Source organism: Phoenix dactylifera, chromosome 1 (assembly GCF_051530095.1).
Source record: "Phoenix dactylifera cultivar Ajwa chromosome 1, Ajwa_hap1_PhDact_Kaust_v1.1, whole genome shotgun sequence".
Taxonomy (NCBI): domain Eukaryota; kingdom Viridiplantae; phylum Streptophyta; class Magnoliopsida; order Arecales; family Arecaceae; genus Phoenix; species Phoenix dactylifera.
In genome coordinates, this window is record NC_143190.1 from 32,574,502 (window position 1) to 32,602,460 (window position 27,959).

The 27,959-nt window shown below is 39.7% G+C and overlaps 1 protein-coding gene and 1 long non-coding RNA gene across 2 annotated transcripts; one reads left to right on the forward strand and one right to left on the reverse strand.

Annotated features, from left to right (window-relative positions):
- Positions 1-751: 751 nt before the first annotated feature.
- LOC149768572 (uncharacterized) lies at positions 752-5,611 on the reverse strand. Its single transcript, XM_089930486.1, has 2 exons — positions 5,205-5,611; positions 752-779 (listed from the first exon to the last, which is right to left on the reverse strand). The coding sequence occupies exons 1-2, from the start codon at positions 5,609-5,611 to the stop codon at positions 752-754; spliced, it is 435 nt and encodes a 144-aa protein (XP_089786612.1).
- A 732-nt stretch (positions 5,612-6,343) lies between these two features.
- On the forward strand, positions 6,344-27,639 carry LOC148715165 (uncharacterized). Its single transcript, XR_016409910.1, has 2 exons — positions 6,344-8,483; positions 26,544-27,639. It is a non-coding gene; the product is annotated as an uncharacterized LOC148715165 (long non-coding RNA).
- The last annotated feature ends 320 nt before the right edge of the window (positions 27,640-27,959 follow it).

Below are 27,959 nucleotides of genomic sequence, written 5' to 3' on the forward strand. Positions count from 1 at the left end.
AAGAGAGAGAGAGAGAGAGAGAGAGACGCCCGGCCCAAAAGCAGCGTACCATAGCATTATAGCAGTTCGTCACGTGGTTGGTGACAGTCGCTTTTATATTTGCCATTCGTGCCATGAGAGGCGGAAAAGGAGTGCTGGAGCTGGACGAGAGAAGCAAGCAATGGTTTTTGGGCTGAGGAATTGCTTCTGGGTTGTGGCGTTGGCCCTCTTCCTCGCTGTTGCTGCTGCTGTCCCTGCTGGAGCTGTGACGGCAGCTGCCAACGCTTCCAATGCCTCGTTCAGCATGCAGTGGCATGCAGTAGAAGAAGAGGAGTGGGCTCTGGGTTCTGAGACAAGTAGGAGGATTCTCCAGTCTCAAAAAAAGTACCTAACTTACCCCGTGATAAGAAGCCGCCAGCCCTTTGGCTCGCCCAAGTCCGGTTTTTCATATCGTCGTGGTTGTCAGAAGATCCATGAGTGTAAAGGTAGTTACTAATTTCAGCTGGATTCCGTTCTTTATGCACTTTAAATTAATTTCTTGTGCTGAAGGGTATCTTGTTGCTGTTGCTGTTGCTGTTATTGTTGTTGTTGTTTGTAAGGCTAAGAAGCCCTCTTGCCTGTAAAACGAAAACAGTGAAATATGTTTTCAAGCTATTTGAAGGTACGTAAATAAGAAGGAAAAACTGTGGTGTTTTGCTATCGTACTTGAATATTTGTTTAAGTTCTAGCTAGATATGACTTGCTTGTGCTTCACGGGTTTACGGTCTAAGAATTAAATGGTCAAGCTATCTGGTGAGTTCCTGATGGAAGCAAAAAAAGAAAAAGTGTTCTCATAATTGATGATGCATCCTGGGAAGGACTATGTAGTCTTCTGCTTTTCATACTTCTACAAGGCAGTTGCAGCAAAGAGCCTCATGTGGTTGAGGTATGCTTAGATATAACTCCCTCAAAGAAAGAAAAAAAAAAATTGTTCTTCTCCTATCCTTAGTGTTGTCTGATTTGCTTAAAATAATCTACATTTCAACTTGAATTTGCAGATCCAAACCAGTAAGAAGCTTTTTTAAAATTCCCTTTTTGCTTTTATAGATCAGTATCCAAACAAGTTGCCTGAGAGCATCAATATTACCTAAACCTTACTCCCATCCCATCTATTTCTTGCAAAATACAAATTAGAGCATGACTTATTACAGTACAAATAATGTCAAACGTGCTTATCCTATGTGAGTTATCATTCTTGTCACATTAGTGCATAATTTTTGCACATCTTTGTCATTCAATTCCTTGTACATTCTATATGATTTTCATTTTATTCGAGTGTCTTCGCTGCTGGCTGCAAAACATTCAATATGCTTGAATGTCCATTGATACTGTAGCGACAGCCATGTGGGTTGGTCATCTGCTTTCGTTTCTCCTATATATATGGAAGATATAGAAGAGAGTAGCCACTTGCAAGATAGATTGTTAGTGCGAGAACCAGCTGGACACGACCCGGTTCGGCTCCCGAGCAGGATGGGCGACCATGGTCTATGCCCAGAAAAGAGGTACATACGCCAGGAAGAGGGCAAACTCATAAGTGCAATTAAGCTAGGCCAAATCAAATAGCTAGAAACTCGAGTTCAACTTTATTCAAAATGCTCAGACTTAAACTTTGACTCAAGATCGATGGAGATTAATATCTAAACTCAAGCTTGACCCGATAAAAAAAGGACAATTTTTGAGATTGGCTCGACTCGAACATCACCCGAACCATACTTAAATCTTGGTCATAATTAAAAAATATAGTTAAAATTAGAATAAAATTTTAAAAAATAAATATTATATTTAAAATAATATATATATACACACACACGATTAGGCTCATGAATCTTCGAGCTGATTTTTTGTTATTTGAGGTTGATTTGAAAATTTTTTCAAGCTATTCAAGTTTGACAGGAGCAAAGCAATAATCAAGCTAAGTCCAGTTCAGGCAATTGGCAGCTCATTTGCATGCTGGCGGACTAACAAGATCATGTTGTATCTTTGGCGTGAAAGAGGATTCACTTTCATGAAACACCCGTTATATCACACACTACACAGCTCTCAATGCAGTTTGAACTTTTTTTAGTCATCCGATGGCACAGATCTCAAAGCGAGCAACGAATACCCCTAACTAAGAGAGCAAAGGTCATGAGTGACCCTAACCCAATCCGATTTTTTGTTCGGATCCTAATTTTAGGCCTAGACTCAACCTAATAGAAGATCGGGTTGGGTCGGGTTGTGTCCACTGCTACAATTTTTGACCCAATGGTCATTTAGATCAGAGCGGGTCCATGTATAACCTGGGCCCAACCCAAAAAGTTCGGATCCAGTTTGGTTCGGGTCCTGAGTCCTACTCGTTTAATTAAGTAACGATTGCTATCACTAATAACATAAGTCCTTCAAAGTCTAGACTGAATAGACTGGATGCCTGTAAAAACAGATTTTGCGCATATTCCGTTGCAAGACATAACCTCAGATGATGACATGGTTCATAAATGAAAGCATACCATACCATGCTAACTAACAATGAAGGCATTTTTGGAGAGTCGAAACGCAGCTTAAAGTCTCATGGAAGCATTCAGATTCTCGGCACTCGGGTCAGCTTTTGGGCCTTTACCGAGCTAGATGCCTTTCAAAACCGATGCTTATCAACGATCTACTGCGCATGCATGATAAATCTGAGTGCCCAGCCCAGCTTGTCACAGATCCAGATGCCTACCCCTCTCCTCGAATAGCAGATTCCGGAAGGCATCATCGACACCACCACTTACCTAATATTCCCTTTTGGAAGGCAGGATAAAGCTAGCTAATATGCATTACGGTTTTCTTCGAAATAATCGTAATGGTCTTGAATGCTTAATTCGACGTCTTGTCTCCTACAGAAGTCTCACAAGCCTGATGTTCACTCCACATGTAAAGCAGTCTCTCAATGATGATGACCACAGATTACGAACCCCCCAACTATTTTAAAATAATAATAAATAAAACTGTTTCATATGATCCAATCTCTTTTCATCTTCTTCATATTGGTTGCAAAGTTTTCCAATAATTTGGGCTGGGCCTTAACAGAACTTGTTTGCACCCCCATAGGCTGCAGCCCATAAGTCCAAATAATTTTATAGATTTGGATCAGGGTGGGGCGGGTCGTAAGATTGAAAATCCAAAATTATTCAAATTTCAAATGGATCAGGTCGGATCTGAATTCAGTAAATCTAGATCCGACCTGAAAAATAGAACGGGGTTCAATTTTAGGACCCGACCTAGGCACACGAGTTCTCCAAGACGGATCGAGCCGGGTCTAAGTGGGTCGGGTCGGGTCACGGGTCAACCCGACCCATTTGCAGGCTTACCCCCAACCTCCCGAGGTCAACATATTGGCATGGCTTCACGTTAGCATGCGCTGTACCCCTCAGTAGTATGGTCGTGTTATGTTCTGATTTTGGAGTGTGATAGGCAATGGGCTGATGCCCATTGGTCCCTCTCTCTTCTCCTCTCTTTGGACGTTGAAGCCCATTCACTCCTCAACCTGTCTACCCTATTTTTCTAATCGGGAATTGATTTAATGATACGCAGATGGACAGCAGAGGACCAGAGAGGTCTCTCCCTGATCAACTATCTGAGGTAAATTTTAGTCCTTTATTTCTTTAATTTAGTTATTGTGATTGAGCTATAGAAATTCTAGGGTTAAGGTTGAAACCGAAATTTGGGAATCCAGAGAAATTAGTGATTTAATGTAGTGAGGAAGTTGATTTCCTGATTTTATTATTCTTGAGCATGTTAGTAGGCTTGCTGGACCAAGTTGACACGTTCGGTTAATTATGCTACTTGTAGAGATGAGGATCTTGTATACAATCATTTGTATAATTATGAATATTTCATATATACATTTATATCATATTTCGATGGATGTGATGTACCATAGATTTTGATATAATATGATATTAAATTATATTTAATTATAGTACATGTCGTAAATAAAAAAATTGTGTAATTGAAAGATCAAAAATTAGGGTATTTGGACTAAGCTGTGATTAGTTGTTTGCTGGTCATGGGCGGAAGCATATGACACCCTAATTATTCCGCCCATGACACCCTAATTATGGTTGCCAACTTTAGGTTGAAGCTTGGTATGTGTTGCCAATAATGAAGCGTTACAGTTTGGTTGCCGGCTATTATCTAAAATATGGCACGAGTGATGTAGGTTTGCTGCCACGTGCTAGAGCATGACCGTTGCCTGACCAAATGCTAGGAGTCCAATCCATGTTAATAATATTTAATTATGCTTGATTATAGTATATATATTATAAATAAATAATTTATAAAGAAAATCAAAATTTTTGCATAATTGTAAAATTGGGTAAAAAAGAGTAATGGACTAGCTGCAATGAGTTTTGCCGGTCATAGGCTAAAGCATGGCACTTTGGTTGCCGACTGTAGGTAAAGTGTGGGGCATAAGAGATATGTGATCGGCTTGCTATGGGACTCACTAATGGAACTGTTATTTTGTAAATAGTAATATACATATATGCAGTGGAGCTGTTATGTACATAATATATTGAAATTGCAATTTGATATGAAAGACATATGGTATTTGTTAAATAAATACTTAAATACCGACTTGTTGGCATATGAATTTTATGAAAGCGGTATTTTGATATTATTTCAACAATTATATATTATTTTTTTAAAAGCTATTATTTTATCTTTTCGGTGTATGTGTGCAAGATTTTTAGCAAGCTGTTAGCTCATATTATTATTGTCCTTTTTCGGACTCGCAGAATGCCTAGTTTCTCTGGTTTGATCCCGAATATTTGATAAAAAAGTGTTAATTAGATTTTTGTATTTGATATAGTAATTCAACAATTTTGTTATGAGCAGCCAATGAAAATATTTTGTTTATAATATATCTTGTGACTAAGTAACTTGGTTCAACTCAACAGATCTTACATACTGCAGGGGATAAGCATGCAGCAATGTCACCCGCCCGGCCAAGTTATGGCGTTTGAGGCATGATGTTTAGAATAGCAAGGCAATAATGGGACGGGAATTGCGGAAAGCTCGTTTCTTGTGTGCTGCAGTCCCTTCTTCTTCTTCTTCTTCTTATTTTTTTTGAAACGGCAATTCATATACTTCTTTTTTTGGAAACGGTAATTCATATAGCTCTAGCGTGAGTACATCCTGCCAAATCAGAAGAAAGTAAAGAGTACAATGAAGGCAGGAGCTCTATTGTGGGCATCCACAAGAACTTCCCAAAATATCTCGCAACATAGGAGGCGACCCAGTCTGCAGCCCTGTTCGCCTCTCGAAAAACATGTACAACCTGGAACTCGTCCAGCTCCGCCACCAGTCTGCGTGTGTCACGAATAAGGGGATGACCATCTCCGAACCTATCCGCACCCCGTATCCACTCAATCACCATCGATGAGTCTCCCTCGATGTACACCCGCTCGGCACCGAGCACCCGCCTCACATATGATATACTCTCCCAAGTTGCTCGAAGCTCTGCCCCGACGACGGTAAGACCTGGAATGCGACGACCCCCTGCTGCAACCAAACCGCCGCGATGGTCTCGGATCACAAATCCATCACCTCCTGACCGCCCATCCAAAGCCATGCTGCCATCAAAGTTCATCTTAAGAAAACCAGAAGGTGGGGGCACCCAAAAACAAGAGATATTTGGGCTCTGTAACAGTGAAGCGGGTACCCCAGATGTCTCTGGCTATCCCAAGAGAACACATAGTAGTTCCCTTTTTTTTACTGTTACTGCTGCAAGAGTTGTGGTGGTTGGTCTCCACCTTACATTGGTTTCATAGGGCGGTGCAACGGGTGAGGATCTGAGTTAGGCTTCTCACATAGTTTCGTTCCGGAGCTTTACAGCCAGACAAAGTACTGCTTGAGACTAAGTGGGTAAAATTCTTAGGGTTTGTTACTCGGGACCTCGTTCAAGTCCCAACCATATCCCAATTTCCGCCAGATTTCTATCATCTTTTCAGGTTTAAATGGTGGAAGCCTGTGGTCTCTCTCTCGCACACAGTCGTTTGGGTAATGAGGAAACACTTTGTTCGGTTGGTGCTGACACTTCGCTCTCCTTTTCTTCTTTAGTATCGTTTGCTTTCTATTTCATGCTATTCTGTTTCCCACGGTAGAAATTGTCTTATCTTTTCGTTGGCAGCTTCAAAAGTTGCTGCGGGATTAGAAGAATAAGTCGACTGCTGTGCAAACTTTTGATTATTAGAACTGGAAGAAATTACTGCAGGTCCTGTAAAAATGGTTCTGATTAGAGGATCATTTTTTTCTCATTTTGTTTGCATGATGGTGACTTGTATGAGAACAGAACACTTGTGTGGTTATTTTGTAAGATAACGGGCCGGCTTCAGCCCAAGGCCCTTGTGAAGAGCCGGAACAGAGGATCGCCGGCATCTTCAGGCGAGATGGGAGCGGGGGCGCCACGGCAATTCCGCGGCAGCGCCGCGGCTGTTCCTCGGCAGCCCCGCCGCAGTCCCGCTGCCGCCAATTTTGATCAACCGCCGCGAGAATCGTGGCGAACGGGCCAAAACCCACCTATAAAAACCCCTCCTCCTCCCAGAGATCAATTCACTCTGATCCACCTTTGAGCCTCTCCTCCGTCTCCTCCTTCTTCTCGTCCTTTCCTTCCGGTGACCGGCGCGCCACCCCGGCCGAACGCTGCTCGAATACATTTTGTAGCCATTCCCCTGTTTTCTCCTTGAGTTGAGATCTATCTTTGCCGACGGAAGCAACCACCAGACGCCGCCGGTTAACCACCCATGGCTAAGATCCGTTGCCTCCGTCGTCTGCCGGTAAGCTTCCTCCCCTCTGTTTTTCCATTTCGAGTCAAACCAAAGCCACTCTGCCAACCAATTTTCGAGCCAACCGAGAAGGGTCTCGGTCTTCTCCTCCTCACAGGCCGCCACAGCGGCCCCCGGCCGCCGTTGCTCCGTAGTCTGCGCCACTGCGAGCTGCTGGCCGGGCTAAAGTCAGGCCATCGACCTTCCTCCCTTATTCCTCTCCTCCCTCTCTTCTTTCCTTCCCCTTCCTCCTTGTTTCTTAGCCATCGGGAGGAAGAAAACTCTTTGGGCCGTGATTGGGCCCTATTCATTGGGTCGTATTACTTGTTGTCTGCATCCATCATGGGCTGAGTTGGGCCCTATCCATCTATTATGGGCCTCATTCATCTTGGCCCCTATCCAATCAGATTGGGCCATTTATCCATTTGGGCCTTGTTGGGCCGTTTACTCATTTGGGTCGTGTTGCGTCATTTATCCATTTGGGCAGTATTGGGTCGTTTGTCCATTTCGGCCGTTTACCCATTTGGGCCTTATTGGGGTGTTCACTCATTTGGGCCGAGTTGGACCGTATTCATTTTGGGCCCTATTCACCCATTGTGGGTCGTATTCATCTTCGGCCTTGTCCAATTATCATTGCGGACCGTGATTATTTTGGACCTTGTTCATCCACGTGGGTCATGTTCATGCTGGTCGTGTTGGGCCCTGTTCAACTATTGTGGGCCGCGATCATCTTGGTTTCTAATCATTCATTGCGGATACTAGTCCTTGACTTTTCTTTAATCGAGTAAATCTAGACCTCTCCGGATGGTTGACTCGGACAACACGGATTGAGCCCAAGACCAAGGATCAAACCAAGCCCAAACCCAAGCCATGATTCTCTCTCCTCCTTATTTTTCTCTCTCTAGATAGGCTCACGGATCCTAGTGTAAGCCATGTTCCTCTTGTTGCTCGAATCCAAGTTGACCTAGTTTGGAGACCCTGAACTGCCTCGGTACCTGGGCAGTTGACTGGTCCACTACTTTAGCCCTAACTAGGTTTGACCGCTTTTAATCTTCATCTGATCCGTTGAATCCTTCTGGTTCAGTACGACCAAGGCAGTCGGGCACAATCACCCGACTGACCTGATTTGGGGGCACAAGGCTATTCTTTTTTTTTTCTTTTTGCTAATAAAAAAGGGATAGGGGGGAGGAAGGGACAAGCCCATCCCCGCGTAGCAGCCCCCACTGGGCCCCCGCCCCGCCAGGAGAATGTTCGATGCGGGCAGAAATGGCCGTGTGTTGGGCACCCCGACCGGTTTTACTCATACCCTCCCCATCCGTGGGCCCGGCTCAGCTACTCCTCTGAGCTCTAGCTCGAGTCCCACGTGTGAGTACGTCACACCCGACACCTCCCCGGCTACTAGCGGTTCAAGAGCGGTCCTACACCACAAGTCCAAGCAGTGGCCAAAGTAGTGAGCTCCGGTCCACAATTTAATCGTCGCCGCAGCGATTCTTTCGAACTTGGGACATTGTGGTTAGAATTGCTGCCCAGTACCACTAGGCTACCACCTTGGTGACGCACAAGGCTATTCTTCACTAGCATTTAATTTTGATTTCTGAAATGATATCAAAACTAATAATATTTTAATGATATTAAACAGGTGCACCTAATTTGTCTGAAGTGGGATTAAAGCGAAAAAAAGTAAGTTAATACTTCAAAGTATATTTTCCAAAGTGTTTGGCAAAGTAATTATTAGTGAATCTAATTTTAAAATATGTTTTATACTTAGTAAAATGGGTCCAGCATGTTAAATATTATTTAAAAATTTTGTATATGCTATGAAATCTATAAAATATGATTGGGCAACTTATGAAATCTATTTTTATATGTATGTATTCTTAGCATGGCTATGATCTGTTCTGGCCCCGCTAATGAAAATTATTCATTGGTCCTGTCGACTTGTATATGTGAGAAACTAGTTTCGACACCGTTGCCACTGGTGATTAGAATAGTAGTTTTTGGACACCGTTATCACCGATGGTTAACAATAGTGGTTTTTTGCACTTTGTGCGATCCATGCCACTAGATTACATGACCATAGCCTATTGATGTTGGGATTATGATATCAGAGTTTTTGTAAAAATAATAATAAGTTTTGAAAAAAATATGCTTATTTGTGATTTAATTCCTAGTCATTATTTTGTGTTTTGATTAAATATCTAGTATGCTTTGACCCCACTCTGGTATATTATATTGCTTACTGGACTAGTGTAGCTCATTATTATATTTTATCTGTTTTTCAGATTCAGAGGCTTGATGCACGGGATTAGGAAGTGCGCTAGATTCTAGAAATTTTATTCGATTATTGGAATTTTAGTTAAACTAGTTAGAGTAATTGATTTATGTTGTTATATGTTATTTTGAAACTTCGGAAGATTGCTTTGAGACAAATTATTGATTAAAGAAAAAGAAAATTCAGGAAATTGTCTTTACTTTGATATAATTTCGTTGCCTTACATGCCTGCACAGTCCGTCATGTAGGCATGCGACGTCTGTCGTGCTCCGAGCTCGGGGCATGACAGATTTAGTAGTATCAGAGCTTTGGTTTAACATCACTAGGGATCGTAATTGAAACTATCATATTTGAGCCTAAGTTTTAGAATATTTAGGATTCGTCGGAAAGTTTAATAGATGGGTAGAAATTAGGCAAGAAGACAAATATTTTTTGTTTGCTTTTGTTAGTGATAAATTGTGTTATCTTATATGAATTTTGAGATGCTTATTAAAAGCAGAATGCTAGCTAACTTTGCTCATAGCTAAAGTGTGAATAAGCTATTTTGGAATTTTTTTTTGATAAATAGGATTTTGACTAAAATTAAGTGAAGGAGTATTAGCTATGGAACATTATCGTACAATATAGTTATTTGTTTATTAGTTAATTTAGAAGTTCAACTTAATATTAGGTACTATGATACTACTTCTAGTTTGAAGTTAATTATTTTGGTGGTAAGTTGAAGTTCATTTATAAAATGTTGTTTAAGGTTTGGGCTAGAAATATTTTATGATATATATTGAAATATTCTTCGAGGATGGAAATCTGTATGTAGATTATGCATGGAACTCTTATGTAGAAGAAAAAATATGTTTGGGGATGAGACTCAAGAGTTCTTCTTTGGCTCTACTCGAGACTTGAAACAATTAAGTGTTAGGATTTGGTATGATATTAGGGGGCAGCGGAAGCGGAAGCGCGGGATTTCAAAAATTTCTTAATAAAATTCCGTTATATCAAATCCTTATCAGCCAAGATCACCTAAATGGTAACAATCAAATAAATAAATATAAATATAGAAATAAAGAAATACCTCCAACGCTATATCCAATATGCAGAATTTTCACGAGGTGCCCAAATGTTCACCCTCCAATGTTGATCCACACAGGAACTGGGTTCAAGACTCTAGCTCCAAAGAACTTGATCCTTGATGCTGAATTCTTCTAAAAAACTCTAATGGCTTGCTTTCCTTCCTTTCTAATTTTCTTTCTTTTTCTAAATCTCCTTCTAAACTATTTATCCTAAAGAAGACCTCCTTGTCTTGGCTTAGGACAACTTAAGAGAGAAATGTTAGAAAGAAAGAAGACTTGTAAGAAAGAAGGGATAAGAGAGAGAGAGAGTTGATTTTTAGAATTCTGGATTGAATGAAAACACTGGGAGCGCATCCTATTTATAGATGGCGCTGGGATGCATCACCAAAGGATGCATCCCATCCACATGCCTCATCAAGATGAGGCATATCAAGGAGGAGGCGTATCAAGGATGGGGCGCCAACAAAGAAGGGGAGATGTATCATGAAGAGATGTGATAAGTAGATAGGGATGAAAAGAGGCGCTTCATCCTTACCTGCTAACATCTCATGCGCACACCTTGCTTCTCACACCATCAGCCCATAAGAAGCCCCATCATGCCATCAATCCCTTTCTATGATGCGCCATCACATGATCAGCCAATTATGTCCCCATCCAATGGTGGACATCATAATCTAATGGCTAAGATTGAAGGCGCCATCAAGAAGGGAGTTATGTCATCATCCAACGGCTTGATGATGATCCAATGGTTCCAATCCGAGGCGCCACATCATGATCCCATTATGTCTTCACCCAATGGCTAATGAAGATCAAATGGTCATGATTAAAGGCCCTATCTAACCCAATCCAATTGAGTTCAAACCAACTTACCATTATGTCTTCATCCAATGGTTGATAAAGATCTAATGGTAAAAAATGAAGGGTCATTAAATCTAATCCAATTAGATTCAAAGAAAGCCAATTAGGTGCCAACTCTTGGCCAACCCATATTAGGATATGATCTAATCAAACTAGATCAATCCAAATCAAGAATCAAATTTGAATCCAATTTGAATCAGGAGCTAAGGTTTGCAACACGTGCTAGCATGTTCATTTTGCAAACATGATCTAATCTAATTAGATCCTTGATTAGTTTCTTTGTGTGTGACCCATTGGGTTCCATACTTAGCCAGCAGTAGGTGTAGGTGCAAATTGATCTAACTTGATTAGAACTCTTCTAATTGATTTAGGTCCAAATTGTGCGAACTCGAACTTAACAATTAGAATCCTTTCTAATTGGTGATCAAATTAAACTCTTTAATTTAATCAAACCTACAAGACAAGATTGACATCTAGCAACGTATCATATCTATCCAAAAGATATAGAATTTGGTGAAAATACCAAATATATCCTTCAATGGCAAGTTACCGTGCAATTCAATCCTTCAATCAAACTGCATTCCGAATATGTATATGAGTATGAATCTATATCAAACTCAATTACATATTCATATTTCTTTCAATCTTCTAATGATAATTCAAATAATAAAATATTAAAAATTCTTTCTAATTTTTATTTTACTTTGATCAAAGATTTTCTGAATTATCATATGATTAGAGTAAATAGGATGCGGTCTTCTCTTACTAGAAGTGATTGATTTTTTGTCGACCTACTCATAACCTTCATACACACGTTTTTTCGATTTTTTATAAAGAAGCGGGACCACCAAACCCCTAAATCGTGGATTCTTGGCTCTACCATATTCGGAAGACCTCATGCACAACTTATTGTCATGAATGAGAATAAACCAAAATATGGATTCATGTGCACAAGATATCATGGTGATCTCAGGTCAAAGGATCAGTTGCACAACTTCCACTAAGAGAATCATCTTTTGATATGTAAGTAAGACTCCAGAAGATATTCTCTTGGCTGGTCAATTCAGTGAATTTATTCCTCTAATGAGCACCCATATCTTTGTATTAGTGTCTCCACACAAGTGATTGTGAGATCAATCATCCTCTGCATCGAGTATACATAAGATGTGTCAGTCTTACCGGTAGCATTGATCTCCGACTCAGTATACCAACAACTGGAAATATCTTAGATTAGGATTTTAGATCTCACTGGCATGATCTTATCATAACCCTAAAACCATTGCCCTAATCTATGGGGTTCATCACAATTATAAGATGCAGCAAATGATGAAACATAATGTCTTTTTAATTTATAATCAAAATATCATGTACATGATTTGGAAAAACAAAAGAAACCCTATCACAATACAGATTACGGTTGGCTTGTAGGGCACTTTCTTTCATTAAGATTGATATTTTGATAGAAAGTCAACTAGTAAATTTTGAGAATATTGGTGGATTAAAATGTTTTTGGGTTGGTCAAAAAAAAGAGAGAATCTCTTTGATTTGGAAAAGTTTTTGATGGTTTTCCTTGTTAAGAAAAAATTTCATTGGAAAGGATAGTATTTTTTATCTTGACTTATATGGATATCATTGTGTTATTAGTAAATTCTTTTATCTACAATATATATATATATATATATATATATATATATATAATATATATATAAAAGAGAGATATTTGGTATCTTAAGTCTAGGATTAATGATTCTTCCATTAGCTGTTCTCGGATTTGGAATATTTTAGTATAGATATCTTTGCTCTTAAATTTATAGTTTATGCTTTTGAAAGAATTCAAGATCAATATCAATCTTGAAGAATTGATTTTATTGGAGATTGTAAAGTATTCATCTCGGTGGAATTATTAATAATTTTAATTATCATCTTTGGATCTAAATAATAGATATTATTCATCTCTATCAGAGACTGTGATGTATATGAAACTTCAATTCAAAGTTTGGATTTATAAGTTGATCTAGGACCTTTTGTCAATATTGTTAAGGTTGCTGATGAAATCTAGATTTGCATAAAGAATTTGAATTTTAGATGCTTACATGGTTCTGATGAAAGATTTTTAATAAATGTTAAAGATCTCGATAAAAAAAACTCGAGGAGAGATGATTGAGTCGGTTTTACTCATTTGTGTTGATTTAAGGTCTTTTAACTTGGTAGAGCATTGAGAAAATTCATCTTGATGTTTTTACTTATAAGAGTTGATTTTGAATTGTTACTTGAATTGATAAGAGAATTAAGATTCAATTCATTTTGAATTATAGTAACTAGCCTTTATGAGGGTTTTGAATATATCCATTGACTCAAGGGTAATTCTAGATGGATGTGCTTGAGATAAAAAAAAAAAGAAAAAAAATAAGTGACTATTACTAAAAGGATGAAACAGTTAATGAGTTTATGGTGTTTTGAGTAGATTCTCTAAGCCTAGTAGATTTACAAGATCTTGAAATGTTTGCGGTATTACAAATAAAAATATTTTACTTATTTGAAGAATTGATTTCAATGTAAAATCATAATAGCTTATATCTTGGAAGAATTTTCTGTAAATCTTTGAACTACATTATTAGATTTTTGTGAGTTAATTATATATAAATCAAGGCCATGAGTTGATCATGGATCTTGTATCATCATAGGGCAAATTCTAGTGAAATTTTTTGAGGGGCCTCAATGAGTTTAATCTAGAAGATAAGATTTGAGAAGGTTGAATATGCTTATGAGTAAGTTAATCTGAATTTTTTTTTCTTCGGAGCATAGAATTAATTTTCTTAAAAGAGAGATCAATATGAAATTATAGAATGGAATTGTCAAGGGAATCTATAGTTGGCTTAGCTCAAATTGGATCTAGAATATGATTACTTGATGGCAATTATCTTGAAGGTTAATCATAATTTAGTGTACCTAGGAGGGATAAAATTTTGCTTCGATATTATTAAAAAAAATGATGATGATCTGGGATCATTAAAAAATTTTGGAGAATATTAATGAGAGTTGTGCAACGAAAATATGGTGGACTGAGTCATTTTAAACTGGTCAAAAATATTGACTATATTTTGGTAACATATCATGATGAAAGGCTAGATTGTTCAATAAAGAAGGCATTTGTTAATAAGAAAAGGCCAGGTTAATCATGATAAGACTTTATTATCTCTTTAATATATTCTTCTATTGTTGGTATGCTAAAGAAAATTTTGAGCATTTCATGACTAGGGTGAGTTGATCATCAATTTGTTATGTGATGAGAGCACAAAAGTGCAATCGTCATACCATCTTAATTAGTATTATAGCTAATCATTAATGATAAAATTAACTAATTAACGTTGTATTTGTGTTTGAGTGTAAGTAATCCAAGAGACCTAATAACATTGAGTTTGAGCTCAGCTCATCCCAGCATGCCAGCCTGCAACGGCCCGTGTTGTGCCATGCCTCAGCGTATCAGCCCATTCCAAGCTTCACGCGATAAAGGTCCCAACCGAAGCCATGCAGTCCCCATGTCCAGCTCGTCTCTGTTCTTTCCGGCCGATTCGAGCAAACACTGTCCGAGCTCAAGTCAAGCCAGCAACTTCATGTGATGGAGCTCATCCTGCTTTTTGGCCGTAGCCAAATCCTTCTGCGATCTGATTCCTCCCGTAGTGCATCACAGCCGTCCATCCTGCCTAGCTCATCCCGCAACGTCCCAGCTCCAAGCCGTGATCGGATTGACAACAGCCTCCTCCGCCTCAGCCCGCGTCTCCTTTCTTTCGCAATCGATCCCAGCATGGCCCGAAGAAGCAAGGCCACGTCCTCCTCACCAGCGCATGCAATCTCCCGTGATCCCGGCCTCCACCGCGTTCGTAATCAGCCCCCTTCCCGAATCAGCGCCCCTCAAGCGTGATCCAAGCGTCCGCATCACGGCCATCCTGTTCATATCATCGCCTCCCAACGGTTCACAGCAGCATTTCCTCGTCCGTTTCAGCAGCCCAGCATCTTTCGTCCGGATCCACCTCCTCGTGATCCCAGCCTCCACTCCAAAGCCGTGATCCCAGCCTTCCACGAAGCACCATGTCTCCTCTGCAATCAAATCTCCAGCGATCACACGCCCGTCCGAGTTCCAGCAACCAGCCGCTTGCATGCGTCCGTCTCCTCCAGCAATCCCGCATGCATCAGTGCCAAAGATCGCGCGTCCGAGTCGGGATGTGTATTCAACCCATCTCCCGTCTGCATTCATCTTCCGTGGATCACGCATCCGTGAGCGATCATGTGTCCGTTACCCCTCCATTAGGGGATTCGCTGCTATCCATCAGGGGGTGGGCGACCTATTTAAGGAGGGGAGTGCTTGGTTGGAAGGGGAGAGGAGAGGTTCTCGGTGGGGGGCTGGTTCAAGAGGGGAACTGGAGCTCACATTAAAAAAAAGAAGAAGAACAAAGGATGCTCTGTTCTTGAGAAAAGAAAAGAAAAAAAAAAAAAGAGAAGAGAGAGTTCCATCGTGGGAGAGAAAGGGAGAAAGAAATAATGCAATTTCCTTTTATTTTATTTTATTTTATTTGTAGAAGAGAAGAAGCATTATGCTTCCAATCTTTATTTATATTTCTGTAATAATTTTTTTTATAAAATCCATCAATTTTTTTCCATGCAATCCATGTTTTAGGTTCAGTTTGATTTCTACTTTTTATGCAAGCTGTTAATTTTTCTTTTATGCACTCTGTGTCTAAGTTTTAATTTAGTATTCTGCAATTTATTTTATGCATTTTAAAATTCTTATTTTAATTACAAAAGTTTTCTTTCTTTTCTTTGTTTATTTTTGAATAGAAAAGATCAACATCCCCGACTTAATGTTTTTCTTTTGTAATTCAAAAATCGATTTTGAATCCGAGTGAATGTTTTGATTTTTATGCAACTCCAACCGCCTTTCTATGGATCGACCTCTTACAACCACTATTCTTCGAGTAGAAAAGGTAAGAGTATAATTAAATTAAACTTTGTTTGTCGGTTCTAACAACGATCTGTTTCGCATATTTTTAGGTAAACAAAAATTTGACAACAAAATTTTGGCGCCGTTGCCAGGGAGGCAAATCGAGAAGCAAGAACGATCACGAAGATCAAATCGAAATTTGGATGCCCGGAGTGAGCGCACTCTGGTAGTAAGTTTTTTTTTTATTTCTATTAATTTTTCTTATTTTGATTATTTTTAGTTAATAATTTCGTAGTTATTAAATTCTGAAATTTGAAATTTAGAATTTAAATTTTTTTAAAAAATTTAAAATTCAAAAAATTAAAAAATAAAAAATAATTCCAAAATTCCAAAATTTAAAAATTTAAATTCAAAATTTGAATTCTGAAATTTGAAGTTTAAAAAAAAGAAAAAAAATGCTAGCAATTGATAGGGTGCAATCCTCCGAGGTTATCATACCTCTATTGGGGCTCCTCACGGAGTAATCTTCCGAGCTTATTCAACGGGCATTCGGAGATTGACTAACGCATAAGGATTAGTTTTAATTTACATTCAAGTTAATCCTATATAAAAATTTAAATTAAAAAAACATAAAATTAAAAATAAAAAGAAAAAAAATTTTGCTTGCTCATTTAATTAGTACAAACTAATGACATTGCATAAACTTTAAAAAAATCGTTTATTATTTGCTGTATTTAGTATTAGGCATTTGCATAAAATAATTTAAGAGCAAAATCCGTTAAAAAGATAAGGTCGGAAAGTCATTACCTATCCTTAGTCCAAAAATCACCATCTTGCATACATATTCTAAGCCAAATTAAATTAAAATAAATTAGACGTTGGCCTTAGGGTTTTCAAGCTCAATTAGGCTCTTGGAACGAAGCGGCTGAAAGCCACTTCAGTGAGAATTTAGTAATGGGTGATGTCTAGGAAAGTTTTACAACAGTGAAAACTGTTACGAGTATTGTGGTATCGGTGTATCCCTTCTGGCACCACCACACACCCCGGGACTTTCCTGATCACTGGTTATTGGATCGCTTAACTGGTAAGCTTAAGCTTAATCTGAAAGGGAGATTAGGAGCCGTCTAATATAGAGAGAATTTTAGGAACTTTTTAACCTGATAAATCTCTGTGCAACTAGATTTAAGAAGCTACTAAACCTCACTTAATTCTAAGACTAATAGGGTCAAATTGTTGTGTGGTGTTGGTTGTGGTCATCTGTGTCTAGCCCTTCTTTTCTCTTAGGATTTCGTTCATTTTAGGAGTCAAATCTAATGAATTGTTGATAATGTATGCATAGTAGAAGGTCATTAAGGGATAAGTTAACCCCATTTGATCTTGAGATTGACAGAACTTTTCATCACAACCTGCGAACTGTAAACGAACCGTCAATCTCTACAATGGGTGAACATATTAGAACTTTGAATGAGTTGTTCACACCCGCATCTACTAGTCCCCCTACTTGCATAGTACTACCAATTAATAATGCAGCCCAATTCGAGATTCGGGCTGTAACAATAAACATGTTACCCAAATTTCATGGGTTTGAGAGTGAACAACCGTATATTCATCTAAACAAAGTTTTGACAATCTGTCAAACGTTTAGAAATCAAAACTTAGATGAAGAAGGTATTAAATTTAGGTTGTTTCCCATGGCTTTAGAGGATCGTGCTGCTGCATGGCTGTATTCTCTTGCTTCAAATTCCATCACATCATGGGAACAACTATCTAGGAAGTTTATGGCTAAGTTCTATCCCATGGTAAAGACTGAAAAAATTGAGGATGTCATCAGAACTTTTAGAGAAAAATCTGAGGAGGAATTTTTCCAACTTTGGAAAAGATTCCATGATCTTTTGGTCAAGTGCCCGCACCATGGGCTTGGCAAGGCTGATCTAGTACATTTCTTTTACAAAGGATTACCTCCAGCACATAGGAACATGATCGAGTCCATGCACAAGGGTAGGTTCATGAACCAAACCTCGAATCAAGCATATGAATTTCTTGTTGACTTAGCCGAGAACTCCCAAAATTGGAGTAGCTATGGTGAGGAAGTAAATAGAGATGAGTTCGGATCTAGAAAACTAGGTAATTATGACATAAAAACAGACCCAGATCTCAAAAATGTCATATCCAATCTGGTGACTGGAGTGAACAATTTAAGTAAAAAAGTTTGATGCTTTCACTGTTTCCACTAGTTCTAGTTCATATAAAGAGTTAAATCCCATCATGAAAGTGGATCACGAGTCACATAGTTTATGTGTCTTGTGTAACAGTCCGGAACATCTAGTGGAGTGCTGCCCTAATCTGTCCACCATAAAGGCCGAGCAAGCAAATGCTCTAAATTCATATAGTGCCTTTAAGAAGCCCACGTCCAACTCGTTCAGTCCAGTTTACCAGCCTGATAATAGCTTCCACCCAAATTTCTCATACAAGCAAAATGAACCTATTCAGCATCAAGGTGGTCTATCAGGTTTTCAGAACAACTTTCCCAGGATAGGTCCATCACAAATGAACCAACCTTTGGTTCCATCTGTACCTTCTTATAATGCCTCTGTCTCACAGCAACCTTCATCATTAGAAACCATGATGGCTAATATGATGAAACAACAACAAGATTTTATTAAGCCACAACAACAGACTAATACAGCCCAAGCCCAGACTAACTAATTCCATACGCAAGCAATTGCAAAACTTGAGATTAGTTTTAGCCAAATAACAAACTCTCTAGGAGATAGGAAGAAAGATGAACTACCTAGTCAACCAGTGCCTAACCCTAGTAGAGAACAAAATCAAGGTCAGAGAGGTCAGTATCAAATCGATTCTAATGAAAATCCGACCTATGAAGTCCAGACAATTACTACTTTAAGATCTGGCAAGCAAGTGGACAATAAAGTCCAACTTCCTTAACACGTAAAAGAAAATAAGAATGAATCCAATAAGAACCTTATTCAAAAGAGGGATCAAGAACAGGACAAAAAGGAAGAATCTATAGAAACATACAAACCTAAGGTTCCATTTCCCAGTAGACTTCAGGACTCCAAGAAATAATCTAACTTTGATGAAATAATGGAAGTCTTTAAAACTGTTCAAATAAATATACATTTCCTCGATGCCATACGACAAATTTCCTCCTATACAAAATTCTTGAAAGACCTCACCACGGTTAAAAGAAAAATCAGCATTCCTAGGCAAGCTGTTATGGCTGCACAAGCCTCATTTCTCATTGAACAACAGATTTTTCCAAAATTCAAAGATCCTAGTTGCCCCACCATTGAAATAAAAATAGGAGAGACGATCATCCAGAGAGCTCTATTAGATTTAGGAGCCAGTGTGAACCTACTTTCCTACTATGTGTACCAAAAGTTAGGTTTCGGAGAATTAAAGCCCATAAATATTACCCTTTTCTTAGCAGATAGGATGGTGAAGTATCCCAAGGGGATTGTAGAGGATGTAATAGTGAAGGTAAACGAGTTTTACTATCCTGTGGACTTTGTTATCCTTGAGACCGAACCTGTAATATATCCAGACAGTCACACACCTATAATTTTAGGTAGACCTTTCTTAGCCACAGCAAATGCTGTGATAAATTGTCGAAATGGCATGCTGAAGTTATCTTTTGGCAACATGTAAGTCGAGCTTAATGTCTTCAACATAAGTAAACAACCACCAGACGATAAAGAAATCAATGAAGTTGACATGATTGAAAGTCTGGTTCAGAAGACTTTCTTACCAACTTATAGTAAGGACCCTTTAGAGGCTTACCTTGCCCATTCCGAGGAAGGGGTCAAGCATGCGCTCCCTAATTCTATTCCCCTTATGAGCATAGATCATCATCAGCCGACTGTTCTTCCTCGGACTCTTCCAAAACCATTCTTAGATAATGGTTGAAAAAAATGAATCTACATTTTGTTTGGCTGAAGACATAAAACTTAGCGCTCTTGAGAGGCAACCCAACATATAAATATTATAATAATAATAATAATAATAAATAAATAAATAAATAAATAAATTTTTACTAACATGCAGGTTTGGAGTTTTTTGCCCCAATTGTCAATTTACCTATCCATATCAAGTAACTTCTCCTCTGTCCTACTACTGCCTTAAATTTTTTTTAACATTGAGGACAATGTTAGATTTAGGTATGGGGGTGAGAATATTTTTAATTTTTTTTAAAAAAAATAAAATAAAATAAAAAAGGGGGATTTCAAATTTTTAACTCAAAATCTAATCTTTTTGGCTGTACAAACTAGGAATTGCTTTGACAATAGCTTTGAGTTAAGGAATATGATAGCAGCTCTAGCTTGAGTTTTCGTCCCACCTATCTTCTGCTAACATGATAGAAGATGATTTAGCACCTACACGTAAGCACATGAATAGTGGGGTATGTAAACTTACAACTAATATGAATACTTTTAATCTTCTGGATAATTTAAAGTTATATATGTGATGAACATCCTATTAAAAAAAAAGAAGAAGAAAATAAAATAAGTTTATTTTAAGTCTTCTCACTGAGTAACCAGGCCTCTTGCTTGGCAAGCAGCGAGTGTTCGCATAAAAAGGTGAGGATGACTGAGATTAAACTCTGAGTGACTAATTCGGCCTTGGAGCCTAGTTGACTTGAGTTATTAAGTCTGTTAGGATGTCTTTACATCTAGTGCCCTGAGCCATCTGGATCGGGAGTCTTTGGCCTAACACTCGCTACACGGGTCAGCTAGAAAGCTTAATAAAGCTAGATATTGCACAAGTCATTCTTCTTAGCATTCAGTCTGATTAAAAGTTAAATCTTAGATGTTCATTACCATTTAACTCTAGAAAGTCTTGAAAATTAGAGTGATCATATTGGAAGTAAGAGAAAGCCACTCATTTATATGATACTATCTTGCACCTCACTCCATTCTTGACTTGTTAGCAGATAGATGGGGTGTAATGAAACTAGAGTTAGAGTCTGCTTAAATATGATAGCAACAAGTCTCTATTGTCCTTGCAATTCTAGTTTCATACAGTAATACTTGTTCAAATTTCGAGTTAAAAATTGAAAATCCTTGACTGATGAAGTTTGTGGGTAACTTCACTGCAAACCCTCATGAGACAACACTCGTCCACTAGGGCAACCTAGGGGTTTAAAGGCCTGTTACACATGCTAAGTGCAATCGTAATGCTCTACGAAAGTGAGTATTTATTTTTATTCATGCATATTGATATATATATTAATAATAATATAAAAATAAAGAAAAAATAACACTTTTGCACTCTCATTTTATCACGTTCGCACTAAATTGCTAGAGACTAGCAATAAGCTAGTTGAGGGGTGTGATAAGAGCACAAAAGTGCTATCGTCATACCATCTTAATTAGTATTATAGCTAATCATTAATGATAAAATTAACTAATTAACGTGTATTTGTGTTTGAGTACAAGTAATCCAAGAGACCCAATAACATTGGGTTTGAGCTCAGCTCATCCCAGCGTGCCAGCTAGCAACGGCCCGTGCCGTGCCATGCCTCAACGTACAGCCCATTCTAAGCTTCACACGATAAAGGTCCCAACCGAAACCATGCAGTCCCCATGTCCAGCTCGTCTCCATTCCTTCCGGCCGATTCGAGCAAACACATGTCCGAGCTCAAGTCAAGCCAACATCTTCATGTGATGGAGCTCATCCCGCGTTTCAGCCTCAGCCAAATCCTTCTACGATCTGATTCCTCCCGTAGTGCATCACGGCCGTCCATCCTCCCCAGCTCATCCCGCAACGTCCCAGCTCCAAGCCGTGATCGGATTCATAGCAGCCTCCTCCGCCTCAGCCTGTGTCTCCTTTCTTCCGCGATCGATCCCAGCATGGCCCGAAGAAGCAAGGCCATGTCCTCCTCACCAGCGCATGCAATCTCCCGTGATCCCAGCCTCCACCGCGTTCGTAATCAGCCCCCTTCCTGAATCAGCGCCCCTCAAGTGTGATCCAAGCGTTCGCATCACGGCCATCCTCTTCATATCATCGCCGCCCAACGGTTCACAGTAGCATTTCCTCCTCCATTTCAACAGCCCAGCATCTTCCGTCCGGATCCACCTCCCCGTGATCCCAGCCTCCACTCCGAAGTTGTGATCCCAGCCTTCCACGAAGCACCATGTCTCCTCTGCAATCAAATCTCCAGCGATCACGCGCCCATCCGAGTTCCAGCAATCCAGCCACTTGCATGCGTCCGTCTCCTCCAGCGATCCCGCATGCATCAGTGCTAAAGATCGCGCATCCGAGTCGGAATGTGTATTCAACCCATCTCCCGTCCACATTCATCTTCCCCGGATCATGCATCCGTGAGCGATCACGCGTCCGTTACCCCTCCATCAGGGGATTCGTCGCTGTCCATCAGGGGGTGGGCGACATATTTAAGGAGGGGAGTGCTCGGTTGGAAGGGGAGAGGAGAGGAGAGGAGAGGTTCTCCGTGGGGGGCTGCTTCAAGAGGGAAGTGGAGCTCACATTAAAAAGCAAAAAAGAAGAACAGAGCATGCTCTATTTTTGAGAAAAGAAAAGAAAAAAAGAAAAGGAGAAGAGAAAGTTCCACCGTGGGAGAGAAAGGGAGAAAGAAATAATGCAATTTCCTTTTATTTTATTTTATTTTATTTGCAGAAGAGAAAACCATTATGCTTCCAATCTTTATTTTTATTTCTGTAATCAATTTTTTTTATAAAATCCATCAATTTTCTTTCATGCAATCCATATTTTAAGTTCAGTTTGTTTTCTACTTTTTATGCAATCTGTTAATTTTTCTTTTATGCACTCCGTGTCTAAGTTTTAATTTAGTATTCTGCAATTTATTTTATGCATTTTAAAATTCTTATTTTAATTACAAAAGTTTTCTTTCTTTCCTTTGTTTATTTTTGAATAGAAAAGATCAACATCTTCGACTTAATGTTTTTCTTTTGTTATTCAAAAATCGATTTTGAATCCGAGTGAATATTTTGATTTTTATGCAACTCCAACCGCCTCCCTGTGAATCGACCTCTTACAACCACTATTTTTCGAGTAGAAAAGGTAAGAGTATAATTAAATTAAACTTTGTTTGTTGGTTCTAACAACGATCTGTTTAGCATATTTTTAGGTAAACAGAAATTCGACAACATTATTATCCAAATTTTAAGTCTCTGACTTGTGCTAATTGTTCCCTCTTTATGATTTATAAGTTTAAACTAAATTTTAAGCTTTGTGACATATCGAATCATGGTATTAATATTTTGCTTTGTCGGACTTGCTCTTGTGATTTAATCAAAATAATTTTGGAGATAGACCGTTGTTGTCTAATGACCATCATTACATGATCAATTTGTGAATCACATTCCTAGTCATATAATGCTTTGACTCTTAGGTCGGTCATTATCTTTTGAGAGATCAGCACTCTACTTAGTATGAGACTATTTCATTTCAAGTTCTACCCCAAATACAATTAATTATATCGACCTTGTTGTGAAATAATCCCAATCTGATCTGAAGTGAACATACAACAAGATTATAGTTTCAATCTTAGATTTTAGTTAGTCACTTCTCTAGTGCTAATCTTGCTAGTTTATAAAATTTTTTTGATAATTGATCTAAAGTTATCTATCACACTGAATTTGATTGAAGAGAATGAGATCTTGGATTTATGTAACTCAATGAGCTGAACATCTCTAAATTTGAAAGGCCTACATTCTTCAAATTTCGAGGATGAAATTTTCATAAGGGGGAAGAATGTAAGATGACGGGTTGAAGCCGGCAGCCTCAGCCGACTCCAGCCTAAGGACCTTGTGAAGAGCCAGAATAGAGGATCGCGATCGCGATCCTCTTCGGCAACTTCAGGCGAGTGGGACAGGGGGCGCGACAACCCCGCGGCAGTGTCGTGGTCGTTCCTTGGTAGCCCCGCTGTCGCCAATTCTGATCAACCACTACGATAATCGCGGCGGTGAATGGGCCAAAACTCACCTATTAAAACGCCTCCTCCTCCTAGAGATCAATCCACTCTGATCCACCTTTGAGCCTCTCCTCCGTCTCCTTCTTCTTCTCCTCCTTTTCTTTTGGTGACCAGCGCGCCACCCCGACCGAATGCTGCTCGAAGACATTTTGCAGCCATTCCCATGTTTTTATCTTGATTTGAGATCTATCTTTGCCGACAGAAGCAGCCACTAGATACTGCCGGTTAACCACCCATGGCTGAGATCTGTCGCCTCCGTCACCTGCCGATAAGCTTCCTCCCATCTATTTTTCCATTTCAAGTCAAACCGAAGCCACTCTGCCACCCATGTTATGAGCCAACCGAGAAGGTTCTCGGTCTTCTCCTTCTCACCAGCCGCCACAGCGACTGCTGGCCCCCGCTGCTTCATTGGCTACACCACCGCGAGCCGCTGGCTAGGGCTAAAGTCAGGCCATCGACCTTCCTCCCTTATTCCACTCCTTCCTCTCTTCTTTCCTTCCTCTTCCTCCTTGTTTCTTAGCCATCGGGAGGAAGAAAACTCTTTGGGCCGTGATTGGGCCCTATTCATTAGGTCGTATGACTTGTTAGCTGAATCCATCCATCATGGGCTGAGTTGGGACCTATCCATCTATTACGGGCCACATTCATCTTGGGCCCTATCCAATCAGATTGGGTCGTTTATCCATTTGGGCCTTGTTGGGCCGTTTACTCATTTGGGCCTTGTTGGGCCGTTTATCCATTTGGGCCTTGTTGGGCCGTTTACTCATTTGGATCGTGTTGGGCCGTTTATCCATTTGGGTAGTGTTGGGCCGTTTATCCATTTCGGCCGTTTACCCATTTGGGCCTTGTTGGGGCATTTACTCCTTTGGGCCGAGTTGGACCGTATTCATTTTGGGCCCTATTCACCCATTGTGGGTCGTGTTCATCTTGGGCCCTGTCCAATCATCATTGCAGACCATGATTATTTTGGACCCTGTTCATCCACATGGGTGATGCTCATGTTGGCCGTGTTGGGCCCTGTTCAACTATTGTAGGTCGTGATCATCTTGGGCTCTAATCATTCATGCGGAAACTAGTTCCTGACTTTCTTTTAATCGAGTAAATCTGAACCATTCCAGATGGTTGACCCGGACCACTCAGATTGAGCCCAAGATCGAGGATCAGACCAAGTCTAGAGCCAAGCCAAGATTCTCTCTCCTCCTTGTTTTTCTCTCTATAGATAGGCTCGGAGATCCTAGTGTAAGTCATGTTCCTCTAGTTGCTCGGATCCAAGTTGACCTAGTTTGGAGATCCTGAACCGCCACGGTACCCGTGCAGTTGACTGGTCCGCTACTTTAGCCCCAACTAGATTTGACCACTTTTGATCTTTATCTGATCCGCTGAATCCTTCTAGCTCAGACCGACTTGGGTAGTCGGCCACAATCACCCGATTGACCTAATCTGGGGGCACGAGGCTATTCTTTACTAGCATTTAATTTTAACTTCTGAAATGATATTAAAATTAATAATATTTTAATGATATTAAACAGGTGCACCTGATCCGTTTGTCTGAAGTTAGATTAAAGCGAAAAAAAAAGGTAAGTAACTTAATACTTCAAAGTGTATTGTCTAAAGCGTTCGGCAAAGCAATTATTAGTGGATTTAATTTTGAAATATGTTTTGAACTTAATAAAATAGGTCAAGCATGTTAAATATTATTTGAAAATTTTGTTATATGCTATAAAATCTGTAAAATATGACTGGGCTACTTATAAAATTTGTCTTCATATGCATGTATTTTCAGCATAGTTATAATCTATTCAGGCCCCGCCAATGGAGGTTATTCGTTGGCCCTGTCAACTTGTATATGTGAAAAACTAGTTTCGACACCGTTGCCACCGGTGACTACAATAGTGGCTTTTGGATAACATTACCACCGGTAATTAGAATAGTTGTTTTTGGACACCGTTGCCACTGGTGATTAGAATAGTAGTTTTTGGATGTCGTTGCCACCGGTGGTTAACAATAGTAGTTTTTAGCACTTTGTGCGACCCATGCCACTGGGTTATATGGTTGTAGCCTATTGATGTTGGAATTATGATATCAGAGTTTTTGTAAAAATGATAATAAGTTTGGTAAAAAAATATACTTATTTGTGATTTAATTCTTAGTCATTATTTTGTATTTTGATTAAATATCTAGTATGCTTTGACCCCACTCCGGAGTATTACGTTGCTTACTGGGCTAGTGTAGCTCGTTATCATATTTTATCTATTTTTCAGATCAAGAGGCTTGATCGCACGGAATTGAGGAGTGCGCTAGATTTTGAAGATTTTATTCGATTACTGAAATTTTAATTAAACTAGTTAGAGTAATTGATTTATGTTATTATATGTTATTTTGAAACTTTCAAAGATTGCTTTGAGACAAATTATTGATTAAAGAAAAAAAAATTCAGGAAGTTGTCTTTGCTTTGATATGATTCCACTGTCTTGCATGCCTGCAAGTTCGTTATGTAGGCGTGCGACATCTGTCGTGCTCCGAACTTATGGTGTGACACATTTTGAATAAAATTTGTATTCGTAAATGAATGGATTTTATTGGATTTATTTTTTTAAGTCACTCATGATTTACCTACGAAGTACTGCTACAGCAACCCTTGCTCAGTTCCCTGCTCATTTTTCCCGTCTTTACGGCGCGGCAATTTTTTTTCTGAGAAAACGGCGCAAAGTCACCCCAGTTTCACCCAGGAACGAAATGAGAACATAGGCAAAGCAAAAGAGAACATGGATAAAGGTTGTTCGAGGGGAGTCACGTGTAAGATCTAGCTTTTGCTGAGGGTGCGCCTAGCTGGGTTCGGGTTGTACCTTTCGCCCGAAACAGTGATCGATCTTTTTACGGGACATCAACCGTTGGATAATCTTCGTACAGATCGCAAAGCACCCCGAACGGCGCATATCGCGAAGAGAGATAAATGATTCTTTCGCGCGAAAGATGCAATCGGAACCCGACGGCAGTGCCCGGTTGTTTTCACCGGACCGACTGGATTGAGGCACTTTTTTCTTCTCACCAATACTGTCGGTGAGAAAAACAAACGAGCGGCCAAAAGCAACGCACCATAGCATTATTTATTGCTGCTCATGATGTGGTTGGTGGTCTGTGGCTTTTATGGTTGCCATCCGTGCCACATGAGGAGAAGCTGTGCTGGAGCGGGAAGAGAGGGGGATTGGAAGAGGGAAGCAAGCAATGGGTTTCGGGCTGAGGAATTACTTCTGGGTTGTGGCGTTGGTCATCTTCCTCGCTGTTGCTGCTGGTGTCCCTGCTGGAGCTGTGACGGCACCCGCCAACGCTTCCAACGGCTCGTTCAGCATGCAGTGGCAGGCAGGAGAAGAAGAGGAGTGGGCTCTGGATTCTGGGACAAGCAGAAGGATTCTACAGTCCACCACGCCCATAACTTACAAGGCGTTACAAAGTCGAATGCCCGCTGGCTCGGCCCGGTCCGGGCTTTCATATAGTCGTGGTTGTCAGAAGATCTATGGGTGTAAAGGTGGTTACTAATTTCAGCTGGATTCCGTTCTTCATGCACTTTAAATTAATTTCTTGTGTTGAAGGGGTATCTTGTTGTTGTTGTTAAGTGTTGCTGTTTGTAAGACTAAGAGGCCCTCTTGCCTGTAGAAAGAAAACAGTGAAATATGTTTCTAGCTATTAGAAGGTAAATAAGAAGGAAAAACTGTGGTGTTTTGCTATCATACTTGAATATTTGTTTGATTTCTAGCTAGATATGGCTTTCTTGTGCTTCATGGGTTTACGGTCTAAGAATTAAATAGTCAAGTTATTTGGTGAGTTCTTGATGGAAACAAAAAAAAAGTCTTCTCAAAATTGATGATACATCCTGGGAAGGACATGTAGCCTTCTGCTTTTAATGCTTCTACAAGGCAGTTGCTGCCAAGAGCCTCATGTAGTTGAGGTATGCTTTGATATAAACAACCAGCACGCCCCACCCCCCCCCCCCCCCCCCCCCCCCCCCCCCCCAACCCCACAACAACAACAAAAAAATAACAGTATTCTT